Source organism: Molossus molossus, unplaced genomic scaffold (assembly GCF_014108415.1).
Source record: "Molossus molossus isolate mMolMol1 unplaced genomic scaffold, mMolMol1.p scaffold_m16_p_6, whole genome shotgun sequence".
In the NCBI taxonomy this organism is placed as follows: domain Eukaryota; kingdom Metazoa; phylum Chordata; class Mammalia; order Chiroptera; family Molossidae; genus Molossus; species Molossus molossus.
This window is the reverse complement of record NW_023425399.1, coordinates 76,539,187-76,554,377: the sequence shown is the minus strand read 5'-3', so window position 1 is coordinate 76,554,377 and position 15,191 is coordinate 76,539,187. Positions and strand designations below refer to the sequence as shown.

At 41.3% G+C, this 15,191-nt stretch overlaps 1 protein-coding gene across 4 annotated transcripts in view; it reads right to left on the bottom strand.

Annotated features, from left to right (window-relative positions):
• LAMA3 (laminin subunit alpha 3) overlaps positions 1 to 15,191 on the bottom strand; it is a 249,933-nt gene that overhangs the window by 42,405 nt on the left and 192,337 nt on the right. For 3 of the 4 annotated variants that reach the window (XM_036245198.1, XM_036245199.1, XM_036245201.1), the window contains 11 exons: positions 14,419 to 14,525; positions 11,347 to 11,397; positions 10,326 to 10,477; positions 7,601 to 7,711; positions 7,385 to 7,496; positions 7,002 to 7,169; positions 5,823 to 6,019; positions 4,297 to 4,413; positions 3,482 to 3,636; positions 3,071 to 3,212; positions 1,680 to 1,782 (listed from right to left, as the gene is read on the bottom strand). In XM_036245198.1, the coding sequence (XP_036101091.1) occupies positions 1,680 to 1,782; positions 3,071 to 3,212; positions 3,482 to 3,636; positions 4,297 to 4,413; positions 5,823 to 6,019; positions 7,002 to 7,169; positions 7,385 to 7,496; positions 7,601 to 7,711; positions 10,326 to 10,477; positions 11,347 to 11,397; positions 14,419 to 14,525 (1,415 nt within the window). The remainder of the gene's footprint in view (positions 1 to 1,679; positions 1,783 to 3,070; positions 3,213 to 3,481; positions 3,637 to 4,296; positions 4,414 to 5,822; positions 6,020 to 7,001; positions 7,170 to 7,384; positions 7,497 to 7,600; positions 7,712 to 10,325; positions 10,478 to 11,346; positions 11,398 to 14,418; positions 14,526 to 15,191) is intronic. The other variant, XM_036245200.1, reaches the window with a different exon arrangement.

Genomic DNA, 15,191 nt, shown 5'->3' with positions numbered 1-15,191 from the left:
CCATGTCTGGCACTATTCGGGGCTTAATATTAGTACACATTTATTGAATGAATGAATGACTGTGTGAGTGAATGAACAAATGAATGAGTAATGCAGAAAGGATGCCTCTTCAGTCTCCCAGTATAAGAAAGGAGTGTTGTTATCAGAGCCTTATCCAAGAAAACATATACTATTAGGCATTGTTTGTTTCTGTTCATTTCCAAATGGATACATTTAAGGAATTACAGTGAGAGAAGCAGAGCTAGCAGACATTCCTAGTTGACAATATTGCCAATTTGGGGTCATGGAACATGACCAGTGAATGCTCTAAGACCAAACTGATGACAGATGGCTTAAATTATGATTCCAGGACTAGTTTAAATAACAATGTAGACAAAAACCACACGGATCTCTCTTGTGTGTAAAATCTAAAGCAACAACAAAAAACTCATAGATACAGAGACTAGAGTGGGGTTGCCAGAGGTGAGGGGGTAAGGGGAAATGGATGAAGGGAATCAAAAACTAATAGATGAATAAATAAATAAATAAATAAATAAATAAATAATAAAGCTACTAGAAAATAAAAGAATAAAGTAACAATGTGGTTAGCATCCTAAGCCTGTTTAAAACACTGATCCTTGCCTGGCTGGTGTGGCTCAGTGGTTGAGCGTCGACCCGTGCACCAAGAGGTTGGCGGTTCAATTCCCCTCAGGGCACATGCCCAGGTTGTGGGCCCGATCCCCAGTGGGGGGCATGCAGGAGGCTCTCTCATCAATGTTTCTATCTTTCTCTCTCCCTTTCTCTCTCTCTCAAATCAATATAGAAACAAAATAAAACACTGATCCTTACTTCTTAGCTCGAATTTTATAGAGAGCAGATGTCATACAAGGAAACTTTAATTCTTGAAATTTGCTAGGCACATGATTATATGTTAATACATATTTGTTGTATTTTATTTCTCATATATTTAATTTTTACAGAAGAAAGAAGAAAGGATCTAGCAGAAGCCCTTTACGCACAGGACTAGAGCTCAGCGAGGGCTGTGGGCCTGCGGACGGCTGCTCAGCCATGAATGACCACGAGGGACCAGGGGGAATCAAGAGACAACATTTTCAGAACACGGGAATTTGGTGAGATTGAGATGGGTTCATGAAAAATAAATAAGCAAATAAAGTAAGTGGAAAATTTTCAATAAAAGTTGTAATTAAGAAATTCTCATGTTTCATAGTGGTACTTCTAATTGCTAAGATTTCAGGACTTAAGAACTCTTGAAGCAGTTGCTCTAATGACTGGAGACTAATGATCTTGACCTTGAGTAAGGAACCAGCATTGCAGCCCGGCTGGAAAAAATTTTTTTAAAAAAAGGAACCAGCATTGCAAATACCTCTACACCATGTGGGTTCTAATGCCATGGTCACAAGTAAATTAAATTAAATAGCCCCCAAAGGCCAGACCAAAACAGGCTTGTCACCCTCAAGATTTACTTCTATTCATGAGGTTCAGGTTAATTCAATATATGTTAGAATATTGGGAAGAAATATCAGATCTATAAAGTAAACCATGGATTTACAAATCTGCATCAACACTGATATTCAGGAAGAGCATTTTATTCCTAGGGCTGCCTCTCCTGGTCCTACAGGTAGTTTTCAAGCCCCTGATTATAACCTGACCCCTACCCCCCCCCCACCCCCCCCCAGTACCTTGTTGTAACTTCTTCTGTGTTTTCTTGGCTTCATTTAACAGTTTACCACTTTCGGAACTCAGGGTTTTAGCTTTTGTTGGAAGATCTTCCTTTATCACTGTCTGAAAGCAAAGCATTTATCAGCCTTCAGCACATGGTACAGCTTAGGAAACAAGGAGTAAGATTTGTTTTTATCCTACCCCAAAGCTCTTATCTTTAATCTTTGAAGAATGAGGTTTGAAGGTAAAGAAGTTTAAAAAGACGGTTCCTTAAATGATCTAGGTGGACATCTGTGGCTGGGAGAGTGGGCCCATCTCTGGTGACACGCTAATGAACGACCGGACACCTGTCGCATTTTCCCACCGTCACATATACAATACCCGCCGCAACAACTGAACACAGAATTGAGTTGCTTTTCAGTTTTTGGTCTTGGGAGATAAAAGTCTTTAACCTTCCAATAAAGCCTTTCCCCTAATTCTTTGATAGTTAATATTTTATCTTTAAATATAGGAATATGCATGGTGTACATAATATCCCATAGGACCCCACAGACATGCATAGGTGTAAGACAAAGAACAGAAAATAAATGGATATCAAATTGTGTACAGCCCTGGCTGGTTTTGCTCAGTGGTTAGAGCATTGGCCCACAGACCGAAGGGTCTTGGGTTCAATTCCCGGTCAATAGCATGTACCTGGGTTGCAGGTTTGATCCCCAGCCCTGGTTGGGGTGCATGCAGGAGGCAACCAATCAATGTGTCTCTCTCACACTGATGTTTCTCTCTCTCTCTCCCTCCCTTCCACTCTCTAAAAATATCCTCAGATGAGGATTAACAACAACAACAAAAATTGTGCACAAAAACCTCTTCTTTGGTAATTGTTAACACTTAATCACAACTTAAAAGCATACCTAAGAAGAAGCAGGATATACTATTTATTTTGCTTCAAAACTGATAATTAGTATAACTCCTATCTGGTTTTACAAAGTTTTAAAAATTGTGCTACATATCAGTCATGTAAATACAGAAATGACCCATATCTGGAGCAAGTTCAAGTCTATTCTGCATAACAAGTTCTGACTTAAACTAATGCTTTTTAAAATATATATATATCCCTCAGTGCACAGAGAAAGAAAATTAGAAAGCAAGTCAGCCCAACTGGTGTGGCTCAGTGATGGAGCGTCGACCCATGCACCAAGAGGTCGCAGGTTAGATTCCGGTCAGGGCACATGCCCAGGTTGCGGGCCAAATCCCCAGTGGGGGGCATGCAGAGGCAGCCAATTGATGTTCTCTCTCATCGATGTTTCTATCTCACTCCCCCTCTTCCTTTCTCTCTCTCTAAAATCAGTAAAGAAAAAAGAAAGCGAGTCATCTCTAGAGTGCATCTAGAGAAGCTGCTAGCGCAGGTGCCCACCTGCAGGGCAGACTCGGATGCACTAGAGGCCTTGTCTGCAGCATCCTCGGCTGCTTTGATGGCATTGAGGATGTTCTCATAGGCGGTGGCCGCGTCCACAGCTCGGCGTACCAGCTCATCCGCACTGGCATTCTTCTTGATCCTGGAAGACAGACGGTGAGGTCTCCAGCAGCCCACCCCTGCCTACCACTGAGTCCCAGTTCATTTGGCAAGTGGAGGGGAGACTGGAGGCAGTGGGCCCTGCAGCTCTGTCCCAGTGCAACTGGGAATCAGTACCCCGGAGCAGGTGAGGTTTGGCCCTGGGCCCTGGGCCCACCCTCCACCCTGTTTTTGGAGCCCCAGCCCACCCGGGGGGAGGCTTTCATACCAGGCCCGGGCAGGGGCGCGGTCAGACCTCGGGGCCACACTCACTCTTCCAGCTGCTTTGCCAGCTCCTGCAAGGCCCGTGCATGCTCCTCTGCCTCCTTCACCAGCGATGCTTTGCTGGCGGATTTGGACAGCTCTCTCACTTTGTCACTGAGTTCAAGTCTTACTTCATTTACAGTGGCAGCTAGTTTTTTATAGTCCTGTTTTTCCAAGTAAACAGAGACAGTATCAATTTAAGCAAGGAATCGTGTACGGCATTTTCATGAACTGTCATAAATGGCATGTTTCCAGGAAGCAACAAGAAGAAATTTGTTTTCTAAGCCCTTTACTACACCAATTGATCTTTGATTATTTCAGGTAGTGGTGCTTATAACATTCTCCCAAGTTTAACCACCATCTGAACATTTTCCTTATGGTGGGTACCCCTTTGACAGATTGTATAAAAGCACGCTGTTATCATTAGTGTAAAGTACTAAACCAAAACACTCTTTTTCTGATTTGAAAATAGCGATCATAAAAAAGACACTTTCAAAATGCCCACTGGGCTGAGACATGTTGTCAATCTTTTGTCAGTCCTAAATGTTTTCTGGGAATAAAGGTATGCTTGATACTTTAAAAATAGCATTTCAATTTTTTAAATGATGAAAGTAACATTTGCTCATTGCAGGCAATACAAATAGGCAAAAAGAAGACATCATTTACACCCCTCCTCCAAGGGAGCACCACTATTGGCATTTTGGTATATTTCCTTCCAACTCAAAGACATACACTAGGGAGAAAAAAATAGGCCAGCCCATCCCATAGTTTCTCCACAATATAATTTAAGTGCTCTTTTATTTTCTAGACAAGTTTGTCTCTACCTCCTGGCTTTTCCCCATCAGCTGCAGCAAAATGTTGGTTTGCAGTAAGGAAGAATCTGCAGTGGCCAGAGACTTGGTGAAATCACTCTGCAGGGAATTCATTTCTTTAATTTGTCTCTGGAGAGAATAAAAAGAATATTTGCATGAGCTACAGAATATATTATCAGCAGGCACAGGCATATTTATTGGAGAACAGCACAGAAGTACTTTCAGAGTCAGAATGTTTTCCTGAACTTAAAGATTGTCTAGGCAACTACAAAGTGAGGGAAATCAGTCCTCTGAGGCTGGGTGAACTGTCCTAGTTTCCTCAAACTACATGCCGAGGAAACAGTTGTGGTTGAAGATGGTTTCTACCCTGGGGTCATCTCGGGCATCGAGGAGGACATATAATTAAGCCCTGATTTGTGGAGAAGAGTGAGAGACTTGATAAATAAACCAGCCCGAGCCATCAGCACATCCATGTGCCAGTCCCCGTGAGGATGAAGGTGGTCTCCATGAGCGCGCCTAGGACCCGAGACTGCCAGGCCAGGAGGCTGCCCAAGTGCAGGGACCCAGAAAATTGGACGCTGCTCCCTTGGACGGACGTAATCAGGACTTCAACGGAGGTGTTACTATAGAAAAAGGCTTTGGGAATAAAGCGTATTGCCATCTGTTAAGAGATATTATTTATTCTCTTTACCAAGTTCTTTTTTGGAGTCAGTCCTATATTATTCCTCTTAGATCTTACTGTTATTTTTTAACCTCTCACACTTTTGTTGTTGGTTTAGCATATAATGTTCACCATTGAAAAAATATACTCTAGAATAGCAGTTCTCAACCTGTGGGTCACAACCCCTGTGAGGGTCGAATGACCCTTTCACAGGGGTCGCCTAAGATGATCGGAAAACACATTATTTCCGATGGTCTTAGGAACCGAGACACGGCTCCTCTATCCGTCTCCAGGAGGGTCCACCCACGTGCAGATACGCCCACATGCAACATGAGGAACAGTATTAAAGGGTCGCGGCATGAGGAAGGATGAGAACCACTGGCCTAGAACCTTGAGCTCTCAATTCTGTCACTGCAGCTACTGCATGAGCCCTAATATTTCATTTATCCTAAAAGCAGGTAATGGCTTCAAACGCCCTTGCTGGTGACTATGATAATGATGTTTATGCATCTGACACAAAAAGTTACTTAAAACATATTATATACTTTGAACTAATCACAATATTAGTTTAATTTCTCATCTACTTGGTAACAATACTCCTTTAGTACTCTATCAGCCAGGGGTCAGGGGAGCAACGTGCTCTGCGTTCTCTGTGGTTTAAGTTCAGAATCTTTTCTGGCAACTGAGGGGGAGGAATGACTTTGGTTTCACATTTAATGCCTCATTCCTGTTTGATTAGAGGGTTCACCATACAGAGAGGTGCATACAGACTAGATGTGCAGACGGGTCTCTGGCCATGCCATTTAATCAACAATAAAGACCCATCTCCCTCATCCTTGTCATTAATGAAAGAGTGCAGATCTGGCTGTGAACTCACTTTGATGGATTCCAAAGTCCCCTCGTTGTCTTGGTTGAGGCCAGTAGCCTTCTTTGCCTGGGCCGTGGCCTCCTGTAGCGCAGTACGGAGGTCAGTGAGTTTGGCTTCATAGTCATTTAAAGAATCTCGTATGCTCTGAACAAGTCCATTGTTCTCCACGTGGTGGCTTTCCAGCCAGCTCCGTATCCGATTCAGCACTGTAATACATCACTTAATGTTTTCCACTTCACAGATGGATAAGTTGCAGCTACGTTACAAAGACTACAGAAGAAGAATTGGGTTTCTAAACATTTCATGATTTTCCTTGAATTTGCCAGGGAATGGGAAAGGAAACTAACCTTTATGTAGCACCTGCTCTGTGCATTGTACCCACTGCCTCATTTAACTTTTATGATCACACATGAAAACAGTAATTATCATTCTCATGTTTCAGGGAAAAAGAGGGAGACTCTGAGAAATTAGGCGACGACCCGAGATTGCATGAGCAGTCCGCCCAGGGATTCGAACGGGATCTGCAGAGCACACTGCACCTGCTCTCCTGCTGCTTCCGTCTCCTTGGTGACCAGCCAAGGCTCATCTTAAATGTAAACAATACAAATGCTAAAAGAAAACTGCCACTATCTGTAGCAGTCATCAATGAACCACCGATAGCATTATTTTACTAGAGAATAATGCACAGTATTTGGAAAAAAAAAATGCACCAAACTAATATTTCTCAGTTTTCAGCTAATGAATCATTCTCCCTAATTAAAACTTCAGATATATTCCATTCATTTCTTCTATATCCATTATTTGTTTTTGCAGTGATAGTGCTAATATCGATTTGTAGTTCAAAACCCTAGTGGTGGTGAGGTGACCATTCAAAAATGATAAAATAAGAAAGTCGGGAGGAACTGAATGAAAGAACGAAAATGCAGTAAAAATGGGAAAAGAGGTAGCAGTATCTAATATCTTAGAAGAACCTTTTTTTTTTTTTCCACACAAGGGTAAGATGTTATATTCTACAGCCTCATAGTAATGGGGGTGGGCTACCTGTTTTCACCACAGGATGCTCTAACAGTAACATACACTGAAATGAGACACCCTCCCCCTGCAACTGAGGACTCAATATTGTACTTCGCACATTGTATTTGAAACCGATTAGAGTGGATGGATACACGAGTTTGGGAAAGTCCTTACAGAGCTGAGCCTCTCTCTTTTCAGCCTCTGCTTCTCTCAGGTGCTCTCCAAAGTCCCGGTCCCGCAGCTCCCTTATCATGCGCTCGGCTTCGGCCAGCGTCCTGGAAACGTCGCCGGAAGGCAAGTTGTTTCCTCCGCCGTCTGTCCCAGAGATCTGCCTCAGGAGAACTGGAAAACAGCGAGGAGGTTATTGAACTGGGAATTGAGGACTGCCGCAGACGACTTAAAAAAAAGGCAGATATTTCTACGGGAAGGTTCATATTAGTTTTTTAGTATCACTGTCGGATCTTCTTCATAATGTTGAACCCTTCAAGGAAAATTCTTTCAGTGCTCAAAAACTATGACATTTAAAAAAATTAGTTGGATTGAGTAACTCTTCTTACTGTGCACATTTCGGATGACATTTTTAATCTTTGAGTCCAGCTCTTTTGCGCTTTGGGTCGTCTGATCAATGTTGTTGTATAATGTCTGTGCTCTTCCGGAATTCATTTGAACCTATATGAAAGATAAGTGGATTAGCAATAAATTGATGGGGGGAGGAATGATCAATATTTTGAAAGTACAAACAAGAGGTTAATGTTATTGACCTAGCATGTTACCTTTTCTTGCAAAGTGTCAAATTCACGATTTAGATTACTCAGTTCCTTTTCCAGGCCGTCCACTTTGGAGCCCTGATTTGAAATGGCAGAACGGTAGCTGAGCAGCTGATTCTGAAAGTCAAGTACAGAGTTAATCTCACTTCAGAGTAGAAATTTGGAGTGTGTCCTATCAACTTGGTAAACCTGGTGATGCTATGAAAAGATTCAGTTAGGAAGACCAACACCGGTTCCACAGGAAAAAACATGGTTCTTTGGAATAGGCTACCTGGAGAACCTGCTTTCTGATATAAATTGTGATATGGCTCTACAATAAAAACAGCAACATTTAAAAATGTGAACAGGCAAGAAATACTTTACCAGAATGAATGACCTATCCTTACAGAACGAGAGTGATACCACTTGCCTGACCTATGCATTTCCAGATTCATCTCTTTGCTGCTTCTGTTACATGTCTTTCTTATTGTTTGCAGTCTGTTACAGTGTTTGCAAGCTCACTGTGAGTGGGAGCTCTCCCTCCCTGCACTCTCCGTGTCCTGTCCAGGGGTCTATGGTTATCACCACTCCCTCTCCAGATCCCCTAGTCCGGACCAGGTCTTACTTTAGCATCTTAGGACTTGTACACTATGGTGATATTGCAGATGTCACATTCCAGTACAGATCCTGCTTTGTGAATCTTGTCCAGGTCTCAGCTGTAAGTTTGTAGCTTTCTAGGTTCTCAGATAGCCACCACCCAGCAGTAAGCATTAGGCAGTTTCAGGTTGTTGTTTTTTTCAGACTTAATTCATGGGGAGAACCTGACTCTTGTCCTATGGGGCACTTCAGACCCTATTACTTCGTAGGACACCCTCTTGGCCACCTTCTTTATAAGTGAACATCAAACATCCTCCCAGGTGGACCATATTCTGAACTATGAAACAAATCTTAACACATTTAAAAGAATTGGAATTGCCTGGCCAGTGTGGCTCACTGATTGAGCGTCAACCCATGCACCAAGAGGTCTTGATTCCCGGTCAGGGCACATGCCCGGTTGTGGGCCTGATCCCCAGTGGGGTGCATGCAGGAGACAGCTAATCCATGTTCTCTCTCATTGATGTTTCTATCTTTCTCTCCCTCTCCCTTCTCCTCTCTCTAAAAATCAATAAAGAAAAAATATTTTTTAAAAAAGGACTGGAACCATATAAAGTATGTTCTCTGATCACATCAGAATTAAATTAGAAATCAATAACAGAAAGTTATCTGAAAAATATCTAGTTTGGAAATTAAACAACACACTCTAAATAACTCAGGGGCATGTCACAAGGGAAATTAGAAAATCTTTCGAATTGAATGAAAATAAAAACAACATTTTAAAATGTGTAGGATTCAGCTAAAGTGGTGCTAGAGGAAAATATTTAGCATCAAATGCTTATGTTAAAAACAAGAAAGGCCTTGAATCTGTAAAATAAGCTTTCCTCTTAGGAAACTAGAAAACACTAGTGAATTAAACCCAAAGCAAGCAGAAAGAAGAAAACAATATGGATGAAACAGAAATCAATAAAATTGAAAATTGAAAAACAAGAGAGAAAAATCAATGAAATAAAAAAAAATAATAAAATGAACAAACCTCTAGCCAGAATGATCAAGAAAAAAAAGAGAGAAACACAAATTACCAGTATCTGGAATGAACAAGAGGACATCACTACAGATTTTGTAGATATTAAATGGATAATAAGATACATTTATGAACAATTTTATGTCAATACATTTGATAACTTAGATAAAACAAAAAATTATTTGAAAGGCACAAACTACCAAATATCTCTCAAGAAGAAACTGATAACCCAAATAGTCCCATATCTGTTTTTTAAAATTGAATTTAAATATTGAATCACTATGTTATACACCTGAAACTAATTAAATTTATAATTTATTTTAAAAAACAAAAAACTCAACTTTTAACAAAGAAAACCCCAGGCCCACATGGCTTCACTAGAAAATTCATCAAACATTTAAAGAAGAATTAATATAATTTTACACAAATCTGTTTCTGAGTCTTCTGAATGCAAGACGGCTCTATGAGAAAAATTAGCGCAGAAGCATTCAGTACATAAGGAATGTTCATTTAGAAGTGTTAGTTTTGTGTGTTTACTAATACTGTCCATCAGAAAAAATGTATTATTCTAAGTGATATAAGTCAGAAAGAGAAAGGCAAACACCGTATGATTTCAGTTATATGGGGAATCTACAGAACAAAACAAATGAGCAAATAAAACAAAACAGAAATGGATTCATGGATACAGAGAACAAACTAGTGTTTGCGGAAGGTGGTGGTGGTGTGGGGAATGGGCACAAAAGTTAAAGGAGATTGAAAGGTACAAACTTCCACTTATAAAATAAATATGTCATGGGGAAGTAACAAACAGCATGGAGAAAATGATTAATAATACTATAATAACTTTGTATGGTGACAGAAAGTAACTAGACTTATCGTGGTGATCACTTCAAAATGGATACGAATATTGAATCACTATGTTATACACCTGAAACTAATACACTATTGTCTGCCAATTATACCTCAATTAAAAAGAATCCAATTTTCATTTAGATCAGAGGAAGGAGGAAAGCCCCCTGGCCTTAAATGGAGTCAACCTCTCCTTTCCTGCTTGAGGAATATTAATTCATGCAGCATCTATTCAACTCGTATCTAATGTGGGCCAGCATCATGCTGGACCCCCAGGCTACTTACCCTCAGGTCCTTGGTCTGGGTCTCCAAGTGCCCCATCTGCTGCAGAGTGTCGGCACCGGCACTCAGCCCCTGCAGCTGAGACTTGACTACACGGAGCTCCTCATCCATGGTGGCCAGGTCATTCAAGAGTGTCATAACACAGCTGTCACAATCTATAGGGGCCACAATCAAAAGCAAGTGTTCTGTAGGCTGGAGCCACAGGAATGCAAGCAGAACACAAGGGCTATACAGCCCAGTTAATAAGCACACGGATCACACAGGCAAACATCACAATCCTATACTTCTCAGGGAGGGATGCAGATTGTGCAAAGGGAAGGTCTCCAGACGGGATGCATTTTTAAAAGAAATGGTGGGGTGGGGGAAATGGGCGAAAGTGGTCAAAGGTACAAATATCCTGTTATAAGATAAGTCCTGGGGATGAAATGTATAGCATGGTGACTATAGTTAACAATACTGTGTAGCATATTTGAAAGTTGCTAAAAGAGTAGACCCTAAAAGTTCTCATCACAAGAAAAAAATTCTAATTATGTGAGATAATGGATGTTAACTAAACTTGTGATAATAATTTTGCAATATATATGTAGTCATTATGTTGTACACCTTAAACTAATACAATGTTATATATTTCAATAAAACTGGAAAAAAAGAAGACATAGTAAGTCTATGTGAATTGTTGTAATTTTAAATGTAGGAAAGATAATAAGTAGCTTTTGGTTATTTATTGCTATTTATCAGGCATTGTGACAAGAGACTTTCAAGAATTTTTCCAACAACCCTAATGAGGTTGACCTAGATATTATGTCCATTTTGCAAATGATAAAACTGAGGCTTGGAGTAGTAAGGTCACTTGCCCAAGTTCATACAGCTTGTAGTTGATGAGGCTGGATTTCACCTTAAATAGTCCTCCTCCTCCCTCCTCCCACGTTGCTTTCCCAGACTGGAAAAGCATGTTCCAAATCGGGGCTCACGTATCTTCGGTAAAACCACCAACTTGGAAAGGAAAGGAGCTTTCTTTACTAACCATCACATTCTTCTCCAGGGTTGCCATCTTTGGGTTCTTGGTTTATGCAATCTGAAATGAGGAATAACCAAACAACACAGTGTTACTAAGCTTATTCATCTTCTGCTTTTTGACTTGGCTTTCACAAAAGCTGGTTTTGCAAGACTTTAGTCACCAGAGATATGCACACAATGCTAGTGGACCCACACTGCCAATTGCCATAAATAAAAGCCAAGTTGTGAGGTTCTCAGGCAGTCAGGAGAGCCTACTGGTCATCCTTGCACACAATTTACACTCTTCTGCTTCTCTTTTTCCCATACCATGCATTCTTCTACCGACACATCCCCTCACTTCCCCCCGTAAGATCACCCAACGTCCCCCTGTAAAATCACCCAACTTCCCCCCAAGATCACCCAACCTCCCCCCGTAAGATCACCCAACTTCCCCCTGTAAAATCACCCAACTTCCCCCCCAAGATCACCCAACTTCCCCCCTAAGATCATCCAACTTCCCCCCTAAGATCACCCAACTTCCCCTCCAAGATCACCCAACTTCCCCCCTAAGATCATCCAACTTCCCCCCTAAGATCACTCAACTTCCCCCCTAAGATCACCCAACTTCCCCTCCAAGATCACCCAACTTCCCCCCTAAGATCACCCAACTTCCCCTCCAAGATCACCCAACTTCCCCCCTAAGATCACCCAACTTCCCCCCTAAGATCACCCAACTTCCCTCCTAAGATCACCCAACTTCCCCCCTAAGATCACCCAACTTCCCCTCCAAGATCACCCAACTTCCCCCTAAGATCACCCAACTTCCCCCCTAAGATCACCCAACTTCCCTCCTAAGATCACCCAACTTCCCCCCTAAGATCACCCAACTTCCCCCCCAAGATCACCCAACTTCCCTCCTAAGATCACCCAACTTCCCCCCAGGAAAAGGCCAAGCTTGAAAAGCTCCTGGACATGCTTTCACGCTTGTTCTCAGCAGCTGGCAACACTCCACACGCTGTGTGTATGCATGTATTTTAAACTACATTTACTTTTAATTGTAAAAAATAATATAAATTTACTATGGAAAATTTGGAAAATCAGAAAAGTGAGATAAAAGCATCACCCTGATCCTCCCATTCAAAGGCAATCAGTATCTCCTTTATATATATTTGGGTACATCTTCATTTATTAGATATCATCATCAGTTTGTCTTACTCATCGTGTTTTAAATCATTTACTCATTCTTTTTTTGGCTACATAGTCGGTGTCACTTTTATTTCCTTAATTAGGTGGTAAACTCCGTACAGCCAGGAAAGATGTTTTATTTCCTTCCCAATCTCCCACAGCACTTGGAACAGCTTGTGGGGCTTGACTTAAGAGCATGATTGATTTATCAGTGCAATTTTCTCAACAAGTTTGAGTTTTGACCATCGAGCAATCCGTACATTACTAATGGAAAGAAAAAGAAAGGATGGAAAGAGAGGGGGAGAGCTCCCAGGAATACACAGTCTCATGTGTGAGCATTTTCTTCCATTTTAGGAACAGAATTTACCACCTTCATTTCACATTGTCTATTTTTGTTATTAGAGGAGCGGGGAGTCGGGGACACATTAACCTCGTGAAAAGACATTAACCTCAAGAAGCTTCTCCTTGAATGCCTCCACTGACAGTAGAACTCAGCTCCTTTGAAAATGGTCCTTTTCATCTTTAAACATTGGACACTTCCTTCTTAAGATTGTTTAAAATAGGTGTCCCTCTGGTTTCCAGTCTTTGGTATAGGTTCTGTCCCTCATGCCACAGAGAACACAACCAACCCTTCTGCCACACACCAGCCTTTCAATATGTACTTTCCAAGTCTTCGCTTCACTGTGCTGGTTGGTCAATCCTCCTTCATGTGACATGATTCTAAGCACCTTCACAGTCTCTCCCTCTTTCTGAACAAACTGGAGCTGGTCTATTGTCTTCTAAAGATACAAGCTCCACCTGAGGACCTATAGGAGCAGCCGACCAGGGAATGGCAGACCAGCTGGTTCTAGACACTAGAACTCAGTGAAGACAGTAGGAGGTGTCTTAGGAGTCACCATACACTCTGGAGCCATATTCAACTTACTGCTAACTAAAACCTTAGTCTTTTACACCGCCTACTAAGCCACATTGCACTTCTCACACACTTAAAGATTGATTCCTTCCATTCATCCATAGGACCTTATGCTTATCCCTAACATCATTTTGTCTGGTTAGAACTGGCCCATTGTTCCAGGCTGTTGAGGCCCTTTTGTATTCTAAATATGTCATAGGAAGCACTTTCCCTCTCTGAACTTTGTATCATCTGATAATTGTATTTCCATTCAAGTCAAGAGTGTTGAGTTGATATTGAAGATGGAACCAGGATGAGGCTCTGAGGCATGAAAATAGACACCTCATTCTTGACTGATAATCCATTTACTCTACATTCCTTTGGGAACAAGTCACTTGACCAAATCTAATCCACACATCCAAGGTTTTGTTTATAAATATAAGATGAGAGACTTTATCTAAGCGTTTGACATTACATTATATCAATGGCATTTTCCTGGGATATCTCATTAATATTCTCTGTCAAACAAGGAAGAGAATGAATAGTCTTCCCTTTTCTTCCAAGTTGTTCCTCATGAATCCATACTAATTCCCAGTAGTTACCTTTTCCTTGATATGCAAAACCCATCTCAATTATACCACCCACATCCTAGAACATGTATTCCTATTACAGAGTGAGTACTTTGACTTCTTTAGACATACACACACAAAGAATGCTGTTGTGATAATAACCTTAGGAAAAAGAGGTCTTAGGAAAATCATCAAAATAAGGTCTAGGTTATTTCGGCTATAATTAATTGAATTTCAAAAACAATTTACTTAAAAAAAAGAACCTACTTGAAGTAAGTTATTCACAGAAGCTGAAAATATCACCTAAGCATTTCACAGATTATCAAAAATAAGGGGACGATTTATTAGCTGGAATTGGGCATTATGCTTCCTGAAAATGTTTACTTGGGTTCTTCACCTGTTACTTCATACTAGTCTGATAAATGCAGACTAACAGAGTATGAGTTGATCTTACCTCCAGTCACGGGGTCACAACTGCCTAAATGGCCATTGCTATTACAAGGGCATGGTTGGCAGCCACCTCCAAACTTCTGGGGATTCCCGAAATATCCTGGTGCACAGCTACACAAAATACAGAAAAGAGGAGAAACACATTATTCCACCCAATTTTCTCAACCTCTAGCTCCCCGTTTGGGATATTGTAACCCTATCAGAGGAAGGCTGACGTGGATTTTCAAGAATGAATGTGTTTCAGTACAGAGATATTTATGGCTTGAATGAAAATGTGAGAGCGGTATGTGAGCAGAGATTGCTCCCTCCCTCCTTGACACCCAGGAGGACGGAATCCTCAGTTACTCGTCACCAAAATGCAGATGAAGAAAATGCACACAGGGGCCAGTGGTTTGATCAACAGGGAAATCAGGGTTGCTGAGGGGCAATGTGCCCCAGTGCAGGTCATGAGCTGGGAAGCCTTTCCTACCCTCTCCCTGTGACTGGGTGGCCTCCCTCCCTGCCCAACTAGCTCCTGCATGTATTTCTACTTTCACTCTATTCTGTTCTTATGTTTATCAACACACAGTTAACTGTGCTGGGACTGATACCTGGCCCAGAGTGGGTGCTTAATAAATGTTTAACAAATGAAAAATGTTGATATTAAAATGGCATTTACCTGTGAAAAATTCATACAACTCAACACCAGAAAGACAAACAATACAGTTGAACAATGGGGAAAGGACCTGAATAGACACTCTCCAAAGAGGACATACAAATGGCCAAGAGACATATGAA